At 45.4% G+C, this 16,721-nt stretch overlaps 1 protein-coding gene across 1 annotated transcript in view; it reads right to left on the reverse strand.

Annotated features, from left to right (window-relative positions):
• LOC140187873 (glutathione hydrolase 5 proenzyme-like) overlaps nucleotides 1-16,721 on the reverse strand; it is a 190,659-nt gene that overhangs the window by 31,357 nt on the left and 142,581 nt on the right. The window contains exon 5 of the mRNA XM_072243675.1: nucleotides 124-293. Within this exon, the coding sequence (XP_072099776.1) occupies nucleotides 124-293 (170 nt within the window). The remainder of the gene's footprint in view (nucleotides 1-123; nucleotides 294-16,721) is intronic.

Here is a 16,721-nt window from a genome sequence, read left to right on the forward strand (position 1 = left end):
AGTTTTACTGGAGCCACGATGATATCGTGCGGCCCCCACCTGAAGCAGCCACGTTCAAAATGCCAGGACACACCGGAGTTCTTTGATGATCTGAAACTGCACGAGGTGGAATGAGACAACTACCTGACTCATTTGCAGCAGAGGCTTCCTCAATATCTTTGAGAAGGTTCTGTGCGATCTCTCCATTATAGAAAGCCTCCGGACCTTTCGACGCAATGGTCTCCAGTGTTTCAGCAAGCAGAGGGTACTGCACATTGTCATGAAGATTTCCATCACTCTTATAAAACAAATGACTGAAAGAAAAGTATTTATTGATTAAAAGTGAAGTGCAGGTTTTCCATTCAACAGACTGCTTTGCTGGCATGCTCTGGGCACACCCATTCTACTTGGCACACATGGATTAACTCATTTCCACCAGCAAAGATTACAGCACTGAATCTGACAATCGGAAGTGACTAACAGGGTGGAAGAGAAAAACTGAAGTGGCCAAACAAATTTTGACTAAAAAAAACCATGCTTAACAGCCAGGCTTACCTTCATAGTCTGGACATTGGGTGGAGGAGGTAAGATGTTAAGTTACAGCTGTGCAAGTCAATGACAAGATTACATTTGGAGCATTGAACAACCCAGCTTGTTCATGCCAACCAAATGTCTGTTGGGTTTCTCCACATGTCTGCCTTTGGTCCCTATACCTTGACCTTCCCTATCAATGTCCCTGTCCAAATGTCTTTCAGATGCTTTCATTGTACTCACCCATACCATTTCCTCTGGCAGCTCATACCATATATAAGACCATAAGATATAGGAGAAGTAGGCCATTTGGCCCATTAAGTCTGTTCTGCCATTCAATCATGGCTGATCCAATTCTTCCAGTCATCCCCACTCCCCTGCTTTCACCCCATAGCCTTTGATGCCCTGGCTAATCAAGAACCTATCTATCTCTGCCTTAAATACACCCAATGACTTGGCCTCCACAGCTGCTCGTGGCAACAAATTCCACAGATTTGCCACCCTCTGACTAAAGTAATTTCTCCACATCCCTGTTCTAAATGGACGTCCTTCAATCCTGACTTTGTGCCCTCTTGTCCTAGGCTCCCCTACCATGGGAAATAACTTTGCCATATCTAATCTGTTCAGGCCTTTTAACATTTGGCCTTTTAACTATGAGATCCCCCCTCATTTTCCTGAACTCCAGGGAATACAGCCCAAGAGCTGCCAGATGTTCCTCATACACTAACCCTTTCATTCCTGGAATCATTCTTGTGAATCTTCTCTGAACCCTCTCCAATGTCGGTATGTCCCTTCTAAAATAAGGAGCCCAAAACTGCACACAATACTCCAAGTGTGGTCTCACAAGTGCCTTCTGGAGCCTCAGCTTCACATCCCTGCTCTTAAGTTCTATACCTCTAGAAATGAATGCCAACATTGCATTCACCTTCTTCACAACCAACTCAACCTGGAGGTTAACCTTAAGGGTATCCTGCACAAGGACTTCCCTTTGCATCTTTCATTTTGAATTCTCTCCCCATCTAAATAATAGTCTGCCCGTTTATTTGTTCCACCAAAATGCATGACCATACACTTTCCAACATTGTATTTCATTTGCCACTTCTTTGCCCGTTCCCCTAAACTATCTAAGTCTCTCTGCAGGCTCTCTGTTTCCTCAAGACTAGCCACTCCTTCACTGATCTTTGTATCATCAGCAAATTTAGCCACAAATCCATTAATACCGTAGTCCAAATCATTCACATACATCATAAAAAGCAGCAGTCCCAACACTGACAGTATGAAACTCCACTGGTAACCGGCAGCTAGCCAGAATAGGATCCCTTTATTCCCACTCTCTGTTTTCTGCTGACCAGCCAATACTCCACCCATGCTAGTAACTCCCCTGTAATTCCATGGGCTCTTATCTTGTTAAGCAGCCTCATGTGTGGCACATTGTCAAAAGCCTTCTAAAAATCCAAATACACCACATCTACTGCATCTCCTTTTTCTACCCTGCTTGTAATTTCCTCAAAGAATTGCAGTAAGCTTGTCAAGCAGGATTTTCCTTTCAGGAAAACATGCTGACTTTGGCCAATGACTCATGTCCCTCCAGGTACTCTGTAACCTCATCCCAAACAATCGATTCCAGCAAATTCCCAACCACTGATATTCACCGCTCTGCTTGGAAATGTTATTCCCTCAGTTCCCTTTTGAATCTCTCCCCTCTCAACTTAAATCAATGTCAAGTTTTAGACTCAGCTACACTGGAAAAGGTCTGATGGCCTGAGAGGTAATCTCTAAGGTTACACCTCAGACTCCTATGCTCCAGAGGGATACAAAATATCCTATCCAGGCTCCCCAATTTGAGCCCTCCTGTCTTAAAGCATCTTTGTGAATCATTCCTGCACCTGCTTAATGATATCTCAGCTATACCTCAGAAACCAAAACTGCACACAATCCTCAGTGTGTTCACACCAACGTCTTGTACAATTGTAATATCACATCGTACCCAGAACTGCACACAATCCTCAGAGTGGTCACACCAACGTCTTGTACAATTGTAATATCACATCGTACCCAGAACTGCACACAATCCTCAGAGTGGTCACACCAAAGTCTTGTACAATTGTAATAGGATATCGTACCCAGAACCGAACACAATCTTCAGTGTGGTCACATCGATGTCTTGTACAATTGTAATACGATATAGCACCCAGAACTGCACACAATCCTCAATGTGGACCAATGTCTTGTACAATTGTAAAATCACATCGTACCCAGAAATGAACACAATCATCAGTGTGGTCTCACCAATGTCTTGTACAATTGTAATACGATATCATACCCAGAACTGCACATAATCTTCAGTGTGGTCACACCAATGTCTTGTGGAATTGTTTCAGCCAGGAGCCCGGCCATCCGGGATTAAGTGTCGGCTTCGGGGCCCGACCCAATCAACAGCCCGGGCCCCGGCAGCTGGAAGTGGCAGCGGAGCCTCCCCCGTTACTCGGCCCGACCCGGAGTGCACGACATCGCGACCTGCCGATCGATTCCCACGGGACGCATCCACCTACCTCAAAGAGCTGACAACAACACACTGCATCAATGGAAACCTGGAAAGATGCACTACTTACCAAGGAAGTGTGGGAAAAGAGCTGGGCTGCTGGTCAGATTGAAGCTGAGGGGCTTCAGGGACCCTATGCCCACCAACCTACTAGCTAATGTGCAAGCCATAGAGAACAAGGTGGATGATCTTAAAGAGAGACTCACCTACTGCAGGGAGATGCAGAACTGCTGTGTATTCTGTTTCACTGAGACCTGGCTCTCCCCTGCCACCCTCAACTGTGCCATCCGACCGGAAGGATTTTCGATCCATCGGATGGACCGCACAGCGTCTTCGGGCAAGACAAGGGGAGGTGGTGCCTGCCTACTGATCAACACTGCGTGGTGCGCGGACACAGTGGCACTGACAAGCTCCTGCAGCCCGGACCTGGAACACCTGTCGGTGAAGTGTCATCCCTACTATCTGCCACGGGAATTCACCTCGGTCATACTGACAGCGGTCTACATTCCCCCCCAGGCGGACGTGGCGTGTGCTCTGAACATACTGTATTCCAACATCAGTGAACTTGAGACCGGGTATCCGGAGGCTTTGCTCATTACAGCCAACCTCAGATAAGGTGCTGCCAAGGTTATACCAACATGTCTCCTGCCCCACTAGAGGCCCGAGTATACTTGACCACTGCTACACAGCGGTCAAGGATGCCTACCGTTCCGTCCCATGACCTCACTTCGGAAAATCAGAACATCAGGCCGTACTCCTCCTCCCGGATTACAAACAGAAACTGAAGCGGGAGGTCACGGTGTCAAAAGTGGTGTCGCGTTTGACGGAGGAAACGGATGAGGTCCTCCGTGACTGCTTTGAATCGGTGAACTGGTTAGTATTCAAGCACTCAGTAGCTAACCTCGATGAGTATGCCTCAGCTGTCACGGACTTTATGTGGAAATGCACAGAGGACTGTGTGTCTTGCAAGACGATCCGGGTATTCTCCAACCGGAAACCTTGGATGAATTATGAGGTCAAGTCCCTTTTGAAGGCTAGAGCTGCGGCTTTTAGGTCCGGGGATACCAGTCGCTACACAGAATTCAGGTGTGAACTCCGGAAATTCATTAAGGGCGCCAAGAGGCAATATTCCAAGTTGGAAGCCCAGGCTAACCAAAGGGATGCCAGTAGACTATGGCAGGGTCTAAATGAGATCACCGGGCACAAAGAAAAGGCTGGGAATATCAATAACTGTGGCGCTTCTATTCCTGATGAACTTGACGTATTCTACACAAGATTCGAACAGAAGAGGAGCGTCCTGCTCCCTCCAGATGAACCAGACCTGGTGGCATCGAGATTCATCGTCACCGAGGAGGACATTAGAAGGGCCTTCCTGAAGATAAATCCAAGGAAGGCGACAGGCCCAGATGGCATCCCAGAACGGGTTCTCCGGGCCTGTGCAAGCGAGCTAGTTGGAGTGTTTGCTGACACCTTCAACTGCTCCTTGCTTCAGTCTAAGATCCCCTTGTGTTTTAAGAAGGCAACGATAATCCCGGTGCTGAAGAAGAGCAAGGTGGCATGCCTGAATGACTATCGACCTGTGACTCTGACACCAATTGCTATGAAGTGCTTTGAGAGATTGGTTATGGCACACATCAACCACAGCCTACCGGTCAACCTCGACACTTTGCAATTCGCCTACTGGAGCAACAGGTCAACGGCAGATGCCATCTCTCTGGCCCTACATTCCTCCTTACAACACCTGGAGAATAAAGATGCATACGTAAGGCTTCTTTTCATTGACTACTGTCTGCCTTTAATACCATCATGCCGAATAAACTGATTGCTAAGCTCCGGAACCTGGGCCTCAGCACTCAGATCTGCAGCTGGATCTTCAACTTCCTCACAGACAGGACCCAGGCTGTAAAAATAGGGGACAAGCTCTCCTCTACAATCACTCTGAGCACCGGTGCCCCACAAGCCTGTGTACTCAGCCCCCTGCTGTACTCACTGTACACCCATGATTGTGTAGCCAAGTTTCCATCAAACTCAATATATAAGTTTGCTGATGACACAACAATTGTGGGCCGTATCTCGGGTAATGATGAGTTTGACTACAGAGAGGAAATTAAGAACCTGGGGGCATGGTGTGAAGACAATAACCTATCCCTCAACTTCAGCAAGACGAAGGAATTGGTTGTTGACTTCAGAAGGGGTAGCGGACTGCACAACTCAATTTACATCGGTGGTGCGCAAGTGGAACAGGTCAAAAGCTTTAAGTTCCTCGGGGTCAATATCACAAATGACCTGACTTGGTCCAACCAAGCAGAGTTCACTGCCAAGAAGGCCCAACAGCGCCTTTACTTCCTGAGAAAACTAAAGAAATTTGACCTGTCCCCGAAAACCCTCACTAATTTTTATAGATGCACTGTAGAAAGCATTCTTCTAGGGTGAATCATAACCTGGTATGGAAGTCGTCCTGTCCAAGACTGGAAGGAACTGCAGAAGATCGTGAACACAGTGCAGCACATCACACAAACCAATCTTCTGTCCGTGGACTCACTTTACACCGCACGCTGTCGGAGCAGTGCTGCCAGGATAATCAAGGACACAACCCACCCAGCCAACACACTTTTCATCCCTCTTCCCTCTGGGAAAAGGCTCAGGAGCTCGAATACTCATACGGTCAGATTTGGGAACAGCTTCTTTCCAACTGTGATAAGACTGCTGAACAGATCCTGACCCGGATCTGGGCCATTCCCTCCAAATATCCGGACCTGCCTCTCGGTTTTTTGCACTACCTTACTTTCCATTTTTCGATTTTCTATTTATGAATTATAATTAAAATGTTTAATATTTACTAACTTTTACTATTTTTAATATTTAATATTTGTAATCCAGGGAGTGTGAAGCGTAGAATCAAATATCGCTGTGATGATTGTACGTTCTAGTACCAATAGTTTGGCGACGATAAAGTATAAAGTAAAGTAAGTAAATTGTTGTAATATTGTACCCAGAACTACACAAAATCCTCAGTGTGGTCTCACCAATGTCTTGTACAATTGTAATACGACATCATACCCAGAACTGAACACAATCCTCAGTGTGGACACACCAAATGTCTCATATAATTGTAATACGATATCATACCCAGAACTCTACACAATCCTCAGTGTGGACATGATTCCCCACGTACAAAACAATAGTGACTATCGCTAAAACCGTAAGACAAGGAAGCAGAAACAGGCTATTTGGCCCATCAAGTCTGCTCCACAATTCCATCTTGGCTGTTTTATTATCCCTCTTAACCCCATTCTCCTTCCTTCTCCACGTAATATTTGATGCCCTCCCTAATCAAGAATCTATCAATTTGGGCTTTAAATATTCCCAAAAACTTGGCTTCCACAACTATCTGCGACAATGAGTTCTACAAATTCACCACCTCCTCCTAATCTCTGTTCTAGAATTACGTCCTTCTATTGTGAGGCTGTGCCTTCTGGTCCTAGACTTCCCCACTAAAGGAAGCATCTTCTCCACATCCACTTTATCTCGGCCTTTCAATATTTAATATGTTTCAGTGAGTTACCCCCTCATCCTTATGAGCTTCAATCAGTACAGGACCAGAGCCATTAAATGCTCCTCATATGTTAACCCTTTCATTTTGGGATCATTCTCGTGATCCTCCTGTGTACCCTCTCTAATGCCAGCACAACCTTTCTTTAAATAAGGGGCTCAGAACTGCTCACAATATTCCAAATGCTGTCGAACAAATGCCTTACATCCTTGCTTTTATATTCTAGTCCTCTTGAAATGAATGTTAACTTTTCATTGTCCTTCCTTACCACTGACTCAACCTGCAAGTTTGCTTCTCTGCTTCAGCAGAACTACCTGCTCCTCCACCTATCTTTGTATCATCCACAAACTTGGCCATAAAGCCAGCAAGTTTGTCATCTAGATCATTGACATACAACATGAAAAGAAGGGGTCCCAACACTGAACCTTGCAGTAAAAGGCAGCCAACCTGAAAAGGCCTCCTTTATCCCCACCCTTTGCCTCCCACCAGTCAGCCAATCTTCTACCCATGCTAGTATCTCTCCTGTAATACCACGGACTCTTATCTTGTTTAGCAGCCTCATGTGTGGCACCTTGTCGAAGGTCCACTGACTCCCTTATCTATCTTGCTGGTATTTCCTCAGAGAATTCCAACAGATTAGACAAGATTTCTGCTTAAGGAAACCATGCTGACTTCAGCCTAGTTTATTCAAGTTCCCTGAAATGACACCTTTAATAATGAACTTCAACATCTCCCCTACCACTGAAGTCAGGCTACAATTTCCTTTCTTCTGCCTCCCTCCCTTCTTTAGATTAGATTAGATTATTCAGACATGTAGTCCTCTTTTATTGTCATTTAGTAATGCATGCATTAAGAAATGATACAATATTCCTCCAGTGTGATATCACAGAAACACAGGACAGACCAAGACTGAAAAACTAACAAAACCACATAATTATACCATATAGTTACAACAGTGCAACAATACCGTAACTTGATGAAGACAGTCCATGGCACTCTTAAAGAGTGGAGTGACATTCGCAATCTTCCAGTCTTCTTAACCCATTCCATAATCTAATGATCCTTGAAAGATCATTACTAATGCCTCCACAATCTCTTCAGCAACATTTTCAGAGTACTGGGGTATAGTCCATGTGGTCAAGGTAACTTATTTACTTTAAGATCTTTCAGCTTCATAAGCACCTCCTCTTTAGTAATAGTAACTGTCGTCACTTATGGTGCTTCTGTGAGAATGCTGTTTTGGACTAAGGTTCAGCATTCAACACCTTAATTCCATCCAGGCTGTACAAGAAGCTCAGAGACCTTGGCCTTCACCCTACCTTGTGCAGCTGGATCCTGGACTTCCTGTCAGATCACCGGCAGGTGGTAAGAGTGGGCTCCCTCACCTCCACCCCTCTGACTCTCAATACAGGAGCCCCTCAGGGCTGTGTACTAAGTCCTCTCCTTTACTCCCTGTATAACCATGACTGTGTTGCCACCCACAGCTCCAATCTGCTAACTAAATTTGCTGATGACATGACATTGATTGGCCTAATCTCAAACAGTAACAATGAAGAAGTCACCTCTCTGACACAACAACCTCTCCCTCAATGTTGCAAAAACAAAGGAGCTGGTTGTGGACTACAGGAGGATTGGAGACGGGCTAGCTCCTATTGACATCAATGGATCTGGGGTTGAGAGGGTGAACAGCTTTAAGTTCCTCGGCATAAACATCACTGAGGATCTCGCATGGTCTGTACACACCAGCTGTGTGGTGAAAAAGGCACATCAGCACCTCTTTCACCTCAGATGGTTGAGGAAGTTTGGTATGGGCCCCCAAATCCTAAGAACTTTTTACAGGGGCACAATTGAGAGCATCCTGACTGGCTGCATCACTGCCTGGTATGGGAACTGTACTTCCCTCAATCGCAGGATTCTACAGCGGGTGGTGCAGACTGCCCAGCACATCTGTAGTTGTGAACTTCCCATGATTCAGGACATTTACAAAGACAGGCATGTAAAAAGAAGGATCATTGGGAACCCAAGTCACCCCAACCACAAACTGTTCCAGCTGCTAGCATCGGGGAAGCGGTACCACAGCATTAAAGCCAGGAGCAACAGGCCCTGGGACAGTTTCTTCTACCAGGCCATCAGACCGATGAACTCACGCTGACTTGAGTCTATTTCTATGTCACATTGTCTATTCTATTTATTGCAAATTACTACGATTCCACATCGCAATTTAGAGGGAGACATAACGTAAAGATTTTTACTCCTGTATGTGAAGGATGTAAGAAATAAAGTCAATTCAATTCAACTACACTCACTTCTGCACCCTGACACTCTCAAACTGCTGACACAGAGCTAATGACTTCCAAGTGAAGACTGATACAAAATACTTAATAAGCTTACCTGCCAGTTCTTTGATCCCCATTACTAATCTGCAGCATCATTTTCCACCGGACCAATAACCACTCTTGCCTCTCTTACACTGTTCATATAACAGAAAAAAACTTTTAGTAACCTCTTTACCTTATTGGCTAGCTTCATATTTCATTCTTTCTCTCCTTATTGCTTCTTCAGTTGCCTTCTGTTTTTTTTTTTAAAGTCTTCCCAAACCTCTAGCTTCCTACTAACTTTTGCTGCACAATATGCCCTCTCCTTCACTTTTATGCTGTCTTTCACTTGCCTCGTCAGCTTTATCGTCCCTTTAGAACACTTCTTTAAATGTAGTAGTGCAGTAGTCTGGTATGATCTTCTCCTGAAGGGTTGTCTATCGGTGGGTGCTCAAGTCGAGTATGATTTCTCCTGAGGGGTTGTCTATCGGTGGGTCTTGGAGTCGAGTATGATTTCTCCTGAGGGGTTGTCTATCGGTGGGTCTTGGAGTCGAGTATGATTTCTCCTGAGGGGTTGTCTATCGGTGGGTCTTGGAGTTGAGTATCATTTCTCCTGAGGGGTTGTCTATCGGTGGGTCTTGGAGTTGAGTATGATTTCTCCTGAGGGGTTGTCTATCGGTGGGTCTTGGAGTCGAGTATGATTTCTCCTGAGGGTTGTCTATCAGTGAGTCTTGGAGTTGAGTATGATTTCTCCTGAGGGGTTGTCTATCGGTGGGTCTTGGAGTTGAGTATGATTTCTCCTGAGGGGTTGTCTATTGGTGGGTCCTCGAGTGGCTCCAGGATCCACATAGTCTGGTGCAGCGGAGGCTGTGCTGAAAGGCTGGATCTCTTGGTTGGTCATTCTCTCCTTTCACAGCTGTCTGCACAGTGGAGGTCATTCTCATGTCGCGCAGCTCCATCTTGAGTGGATTTCTTCCAGTGTATCTATTGAGTTTTTCATAATGTTGAATTTCTTCAGGTTGATTTTGATGTTATCTTTGAAGTGTTTCCTATGCCCACCGGGACTTGCTGACCTTCCTTCAACTAAAAATAAAGGATCTGTAGGGGAGACGTGAGTTAGACATCCAAATGACATGACCTGTCTATCGGAATTGGTATTGATATCATGCTGGAGATGTTGTTCATTTTGACCTCCTCTGATACACTGGTGTCAGTGTGTCTGTCCTTACAAACTGATCCTCAAAACTTTTCATAAGTTCTTTGGCAGTATTGTCCAGGGCTTTCAGGTGTCTACTGTAGCAGGTTCATGTTTCAGCTCCATGTAGGAAGGATGACTGCTCGATAGACCAAATGTTTTTGTTTTGGACCTGTAGGTCTTCAAAGGTTCTTTTCCTTAATCTTACAAAGGCTCCACTAACACTGCTCAGGTTGTGGTTGATCTGCGAGTTGATGTTTGCTTTTGAGGAGAGAGCACTGCCAAGATAGGAAAGTAGTCTCATTTTCAAGGGCAAGATCATGGACTTTTATGGAGGGATGGATAAATTGGCTGGTTGGCCGGTAGCAGATATAGGATCTGTGTCTTTTTATATTCAAAACAATTCCTGGGTGTCAAGATCTCTGAGGCTCTAACCTGGTCCCAACATATCGATGTAGTTATAAAGAAGGCAAGACAGCGGCTTTACCTTGTTAGGAGATTGAAGAGATTTGGCATGTCAACAAATACACTCAAAAGCTTCTATAGTTGTACCATGGAGAGCATTCTGACAGGCTGCATCACTGTCTGGTATGGTGGGGCTACTGCACAGGACTGAAAGAAGCTGCAGAAGATTGTAAATCTAGTCAGCTCCATCTTGGGCAATAGCCTACAAAGTACCCAGGACATCTTCAGGGAGTGGTGTCTCAGAAAGGTAGCGTCCATTATTAAAGACCTCCAGCACCCAGGGCATGCCCTTTTCTCACTGTTACCATCAGGAAGGAGGTACAGAAGCCTAAAGACACACACTCAGAGATTCAGGAACAGCTTCTTCCCCTCTGCCATCCGATTCCTAAATGGACATTGAATCTTTGGACATTACCTCACTTTTTTTAATATACCGTATTTCTGTTTCTGCACATCTATAAAAATCTATTCAATATACGTAATTGATTTACTTATTTATTATTATGTTTTATTTTATTTATTACTATTATTGTTTTTTTCTCTCTCTGCTAGATTATGTATTGCATTGAACTGCTGCTGGTAAGTTAACAAATTTCACGTCACATGCCAGTGATAATGAGCTTGATTCTGACCCAGGGCTCTCCATGTCTTAGCAAAGGCATTCAGGATACAGTGAAGGTCTCTTTCAGTGTGCTGCCATGGGGTTGCATCCACACACTGAAGCTGCATGATAGTGATGGTACTGACCTTGTTCTTGGCCTTGAACCAGTTGTGGTTGAAAAACCTGTTGCACATTCTATACACAAATGGCATTCCCCGTAGCAGGTCGTGGCCAATGAGGTGAAGGATAACAGCAATAAAGACAACAAATTGGGTGGGTGCAATGATACCACCCTGTTTGACAGTGAAGGGTTTTGATTCAGCACCACTGTTGCTGAGTACTGTGGCTGACACGACATCAGACAGGAGCCTCAGTATCCATACATACTTGTCAGGACAACCAGGTCTTAATAGTATAGGCCAGAGAGCCTGGCAGTCCATTGTATCAAATGCCTTTTCTAATGTCAATTCCATGAAAGCCAAGTGTCGCGTACCCCGTGACGGGTTAAAGAACCAGCAGAAATGGAAAACATCTTTGTGTCTGGTGTTGCTGTTAACTAATGCTATTTATTAGTAACTACACAATACAGTAATATAAAATCAGATAAATCAAACAGGTTAGCAATGGTTATATATATAAGTGTGGAAATATAAAAACCAAGCTTCTTCAAGCCTGGGGGATAAATGGATAGAGTCTTATGATGATGGGTAAAGGGAATCAGTTCAGTTCGTGGTATTCATTTGAGTAGTGGTGGAGAGAGAGAGAGGTGTTGTGGTTGTCCGAGTAAGCCGATGCCGTCGATTCTTCCCATTGTCCTCTGGAACTTCCAAGTTAGCCAAACTTGACCAACCTGAGAGCACCGTCTTCAAGTGATAGCCTACCAACCCAGGCAAAGGTTAGACACACTGGGAGACTCCACAGGGTCGCTCTTTCACACACTAATAATCACAGATCGATCCCTCACCATCCTCAGTCCCACACTCATGGGCACCTGAGCAGGATAGTGGTAACTTCACCACACCCTAGTGCGTCTGCGTGTCCTGTGAAACAAGCAATTACGCTGGTTTAAATACTGTTGTGCTGAACACCAGCTGTCCATCAAGTAGCTCCTCCCTTCTCTCTCTGTAGGAACTCAGAAGCTGGCAGTGTCCTTGCGGAAATTCCAAACAAACTGTGAGCAGTCTTCGCCTCTCTCTCTCTCCCTCTCTCTCAATAACAAGGTGCTTGTGCTGTACCACTCTCTCTCTCTTTTTAAAAGCACAGTTCATAAGGGATAATTCAGGATCCCGTTACACAGGTACAAAGGTTGCCTTTGTTCACAGCAATTTTCCTGTAATTGGCATGCTGTGAAACTGAATCAGAATCAGAATCAGGCTTTTTGTCACCGGCATGTGTTGTGAAATTCGTTAACTTAGCAGCAGCAGTTCAACGCAATACATAACAGAAGAAGAAAAACAAAATAAAATAGTAATAATAAGTAAATCAATTTCAGTATATGTATATTGAATAGATTAAAATTGTGCAAAAAACAGAAATAATATATGTTAAAAAAGTGAGGTGGTGTTCATGGGTTCAATGTCCATTTAAGAATCGGATGGCAGGGCGGAAGAAGCTGTTCCTGAATCACTGAGTGTGCGTCTTCAGGCTTCTGTACCTCCTACCTAAGAAAAGGGCATGTCCTGGGTGCTGGAGGTCCTTAATAAAGGACGCTGCCTTTCTGAGACACCGCTCCCTGAAGATGTCCTGGATACCTTGTAGGCTAGTGCCCAAGATGGAGCTGACTAGATTTACAATCATCTGCAGCTTCTTTCGGTCCTGTGCAGTAGCCCCGCCCCCCCATACCAGTCAGTGATGCAGCCTGTCAGTGTGAGGTATCTCTGGATGGGTGGAAACCATGGTGTAATTCAAGGAGTACTTCTTCGCATAGTGGCAAGAATTGGTTGACAAGGATACATGCAAACACTTAGCCTGTTGTTGACAAGGGAGAGATGCCTCTGTAATTGCCAAGATCTGCCGTGTCTCCCTCTCTATTAGAGCACCCCTGAGCTCCGAGGGCTCTTGTCCCTCTTCCCAGACCTTCAGAAGCAAGGTGTATGTGGTGCAGGAGTGCTGGTCCACCTTCCTTAAGGGTCTCTCAGTGGCTTTGTTGCTTTTCAGGCTCCTGATGGACCTCTTTCATATTGGGAGGTTGCCCCATGTCTTCTCTCGCAAGTCTCTGCAGGATTTGGTTAGTAACCCCTAGATCAGCAGTGCTGCCATGGTTAAGGCGTTTTTGAAAGTGCTCTCTCCATCAAGTGTTGATATCCTTCAAATCCTTCAGTGAGTTCTTCCCTTCCTTTGAGTGCAGGGGGTTTAATCCAAAGTAGTTTGGACCATAGACTGTTTCGGAGGCATTGAACCATCCTCTCATGTCACCAGATGATGTCAGTCTTTAGATTTCCAGGGCTTTCTCAGCCCACAAAGAATTATTTAGCTGATGCAGGACAAATGCAGGACGTTTGCCTTGGTTCTGGAGTAAGCTTCCCTTTTGGCTTCGCTGCCAATGTCATTCTGACAAACATAAAAGGCTTTCCTTTTCTTGGAGATAAGTTGTTCTCTCTCCATGTCTTCATTGATTAAAACATTGAAAACCTACAGCACAATACAGACCCTTCGGCCCACAAAGCTGTGCCGAACATGTTCCTACCTTAGAACTACCTAGGCTTTACCCATAGCCCTCTATGTTTTTAAGCTCCATGTAGCCATCCAGGAGTCTCTTAAAAGACCCTATCGTTTCCGCCTCCACCACCGTCGCTGGCAGCCCATTCCACGCACTCACCACTCTCTGTGTAAAAACCACCCCTGACATCTCCTCTGTGCCTAATGTATTAGGTTCTTAATAATATATTAACGATGCAGAAAGATAATATACCAATATAATAATACTGATAATATTGTAATAATCCACAGAACACTAATTAGTCCTTGCCTTGCCAAATGTGGGAAGATACTGACCGTCCGATTACCCACCACTGGTAAAAAGCTCACCAGCTTGTAGTTCCCTGGTCTGTTCCCACAGCTATTCGAAGTGAAAGGCATAACATGAACCATCACCCAGCCTTCTGGGACCCGACACATGACTAAAGAATATGCGAATATCTCTGTAATTTCTTCCCTGATTTCCCAATTGCCCTAGAATATACTTAACCAAGATCCTGAATTTATCCACTTCAACAGTCTTTAGGCTGCCTCGGTTGTAATCTGGATATGTTTCAATTGTTCACTGTTCCTTTTCCTTAATCCCTCATCTTTCATCACCTTTCACTCTAAATGTAGGTGAGAAATATTCATTTTCATTCCATCCATCGCATCTTGCTGCACACATCCAGTAAATAACCACTCTAATCTGCAAGGGTTTCTATTCTCTGCCCACTCTAATCTGCAAGGGCTTCTATTCTCTGTCCACTCTAATCTGCAAGGGTTTCTATTCTCTGCCCACTCTAATCTGCAAGGGCTTCTATTCTCTGCCCACTCTAATCTGCAAGGGCTTCTATTCTCTGCCCTCTCTAATCTGCAAGGGCTTCTATTCTCTGCCCATTTTAATTTGCAATGGTTTCTATTCTCTGCCCACTTTAGTCTGCAATGGTTTCTATTCTCTGCCCACTTTGATCTGTAATGGGCTCTATTCTGTGCCCACTTACGCCTGGGCTCCTGATATACTTGCTGAATTTCTTAGAATTCTCTTTTACATTATCTGAAAAAGTCTGTTATATCGCTCATACCCCTTGAGTAATTCACTTGATGCCAGCAGCTGTAGCTTAATATACCTCCATTTTCCTGATGAGAGCTTAATTTCCCATGACATGCATGGTTCCATAGTCCTGCTAGCCTTGCCCTTCACTCTGTTGGCCCTGAGCACTCTGTATCTCACTTTGTATCCTCCCACTTACCAGAAGTCCCTTTACCCGCTACTTGGCTCTCCCAATCAACATTTGCAAATTCTGTGGTATCTGCACCTCATGATACTGAGCTGCTAGTCCTGCTTTTCCCTCAGCTATTTTTGTCGTGACTACATTATCCTACTTCCACGCGCCAAAACAAACCCTAACTTTCCTGTCATGCTTCTTGCCTGAAAGCAAATGCAGTTTATTCTATCCACACTTTGTCACTGCCTATCTTGTCCCTACCTGTCCTGTTGAATAAGCTTGCTGGCTTTAACTATTATTTTTGCCTCAACATGCCCATCTGCCACAGTACCACTAGAGATACCAACCCAAGTTGAACCTTCCCTTGTATTGGCACCAAATCTCCCGCCAAAATACTCGTCCCCTTCCAGTTCAGGTGCAGTGAGTGTTGAATTTGAGGGCCGGATACAGGATTACTTGCAGGTCCTTGGCATTGTGGAAGAACAGAGGGATCTTGGGGTTCGTATCCATAGATCCTCAAAGTCGCCGTGCAAGTTGATAGGGTGGTGAAGGTGATCAATGTGTTGGCCTTCACTAGTCAGGGGATTGAGTTCAAGAGCCGAGGCTGAGGACGAGCCTGCTCCCAGTGAGGTAAGGCCGGGTAAGCTCTTTTAATTAATCTAATTAATTTAGGAATAGGTAATGGAGGCAGCAGTTAGGGCAGTCCAGTGCTCCGTCTGCAGTACGTGGGAAGTCAGGGACAGCACCATTGTCCCTGATGACTACACCTGTAAAAGGTGCATCCAGCTGCAGCTCCTGACAAACCGAGTTAGGGAACTGGAGGGAGCTGGATGAATTTCGGATCATTCGGGAGGCAGAGGCAGAAGTAGACAGGAGTTTTAGGGAGATAGTCACCCCTAAAAGACAGGAGACTGGTAGCTGGGTGACTGTCAGGAGAGGGAAGGGGAATAGACAGAATGAGCAGAGCACCCTGTGGCCATTCCCACCAATACTAAGTATATCATCTTGGATACTGTTGTTGGGGACGACCTACCAGCGACAAGTTGCGGTGGTTGCGTCTCTGGCACCGAGACGACCCTCAGCCCAGAAGGGAAGGAGGGAAAAGAGCAGAGCAGTAGTGATAGGGGATTCAATAGTAAGGGGGACAGATAAGAGGTTCTGTGGGAGAGATCGAGAATCCCGCATATCTGTTGCCTCCCTGGTGCCAGGATCCGCGATATCTCGGATCAAGTTCTCAGTATTCTCAGGAGGGAAGGTGAGCAGCCAGATGTCGTGGTCCATGTAGGGACCAATGACCTGGATAGGAAGGAGGAGGAGGTCCTGCAAAGAGAGCTTAGGGAGTTAGGTGCAAAGTTGAAGGACAGGACCTCTAGGGTGCAATCTCAGGATTGCTACCGGTGCTACGTGCTAGTGAGGCTAGAAATAGGAAGATGATGCAGCTAAATACGTGGCTAAGGGGTTGGTGCAGGAGGGAGGGCTTCATGTTTCTGGACAATTGGGCCTTGTTCCAGGGAAGGTGGGACTTGTTCCGACGGGGGACTAACATCCTTGCGGGAATGTTTGCTGGTGCTGCTCCAGGGGGTTTAAACTAGATTTGCAGGGGAAGGGGAACCAGAGTGTTAGACCAGATAGTGA

Source organism: Mobula birostris, chromosome 25, assembly GCF_030028105.1.
Source record: "Mobula birostris isolate sMobBir1 chromosome 25, sMobBir1.hap1, whole genome shotgun sequence".
Classification (NCBI taxonomy): Eukaryota; Metazoa; Chordata; class Chondrichthyes; order Myliobatiformes; family Myliobatidae; genus Mobula; species Mobula birostris.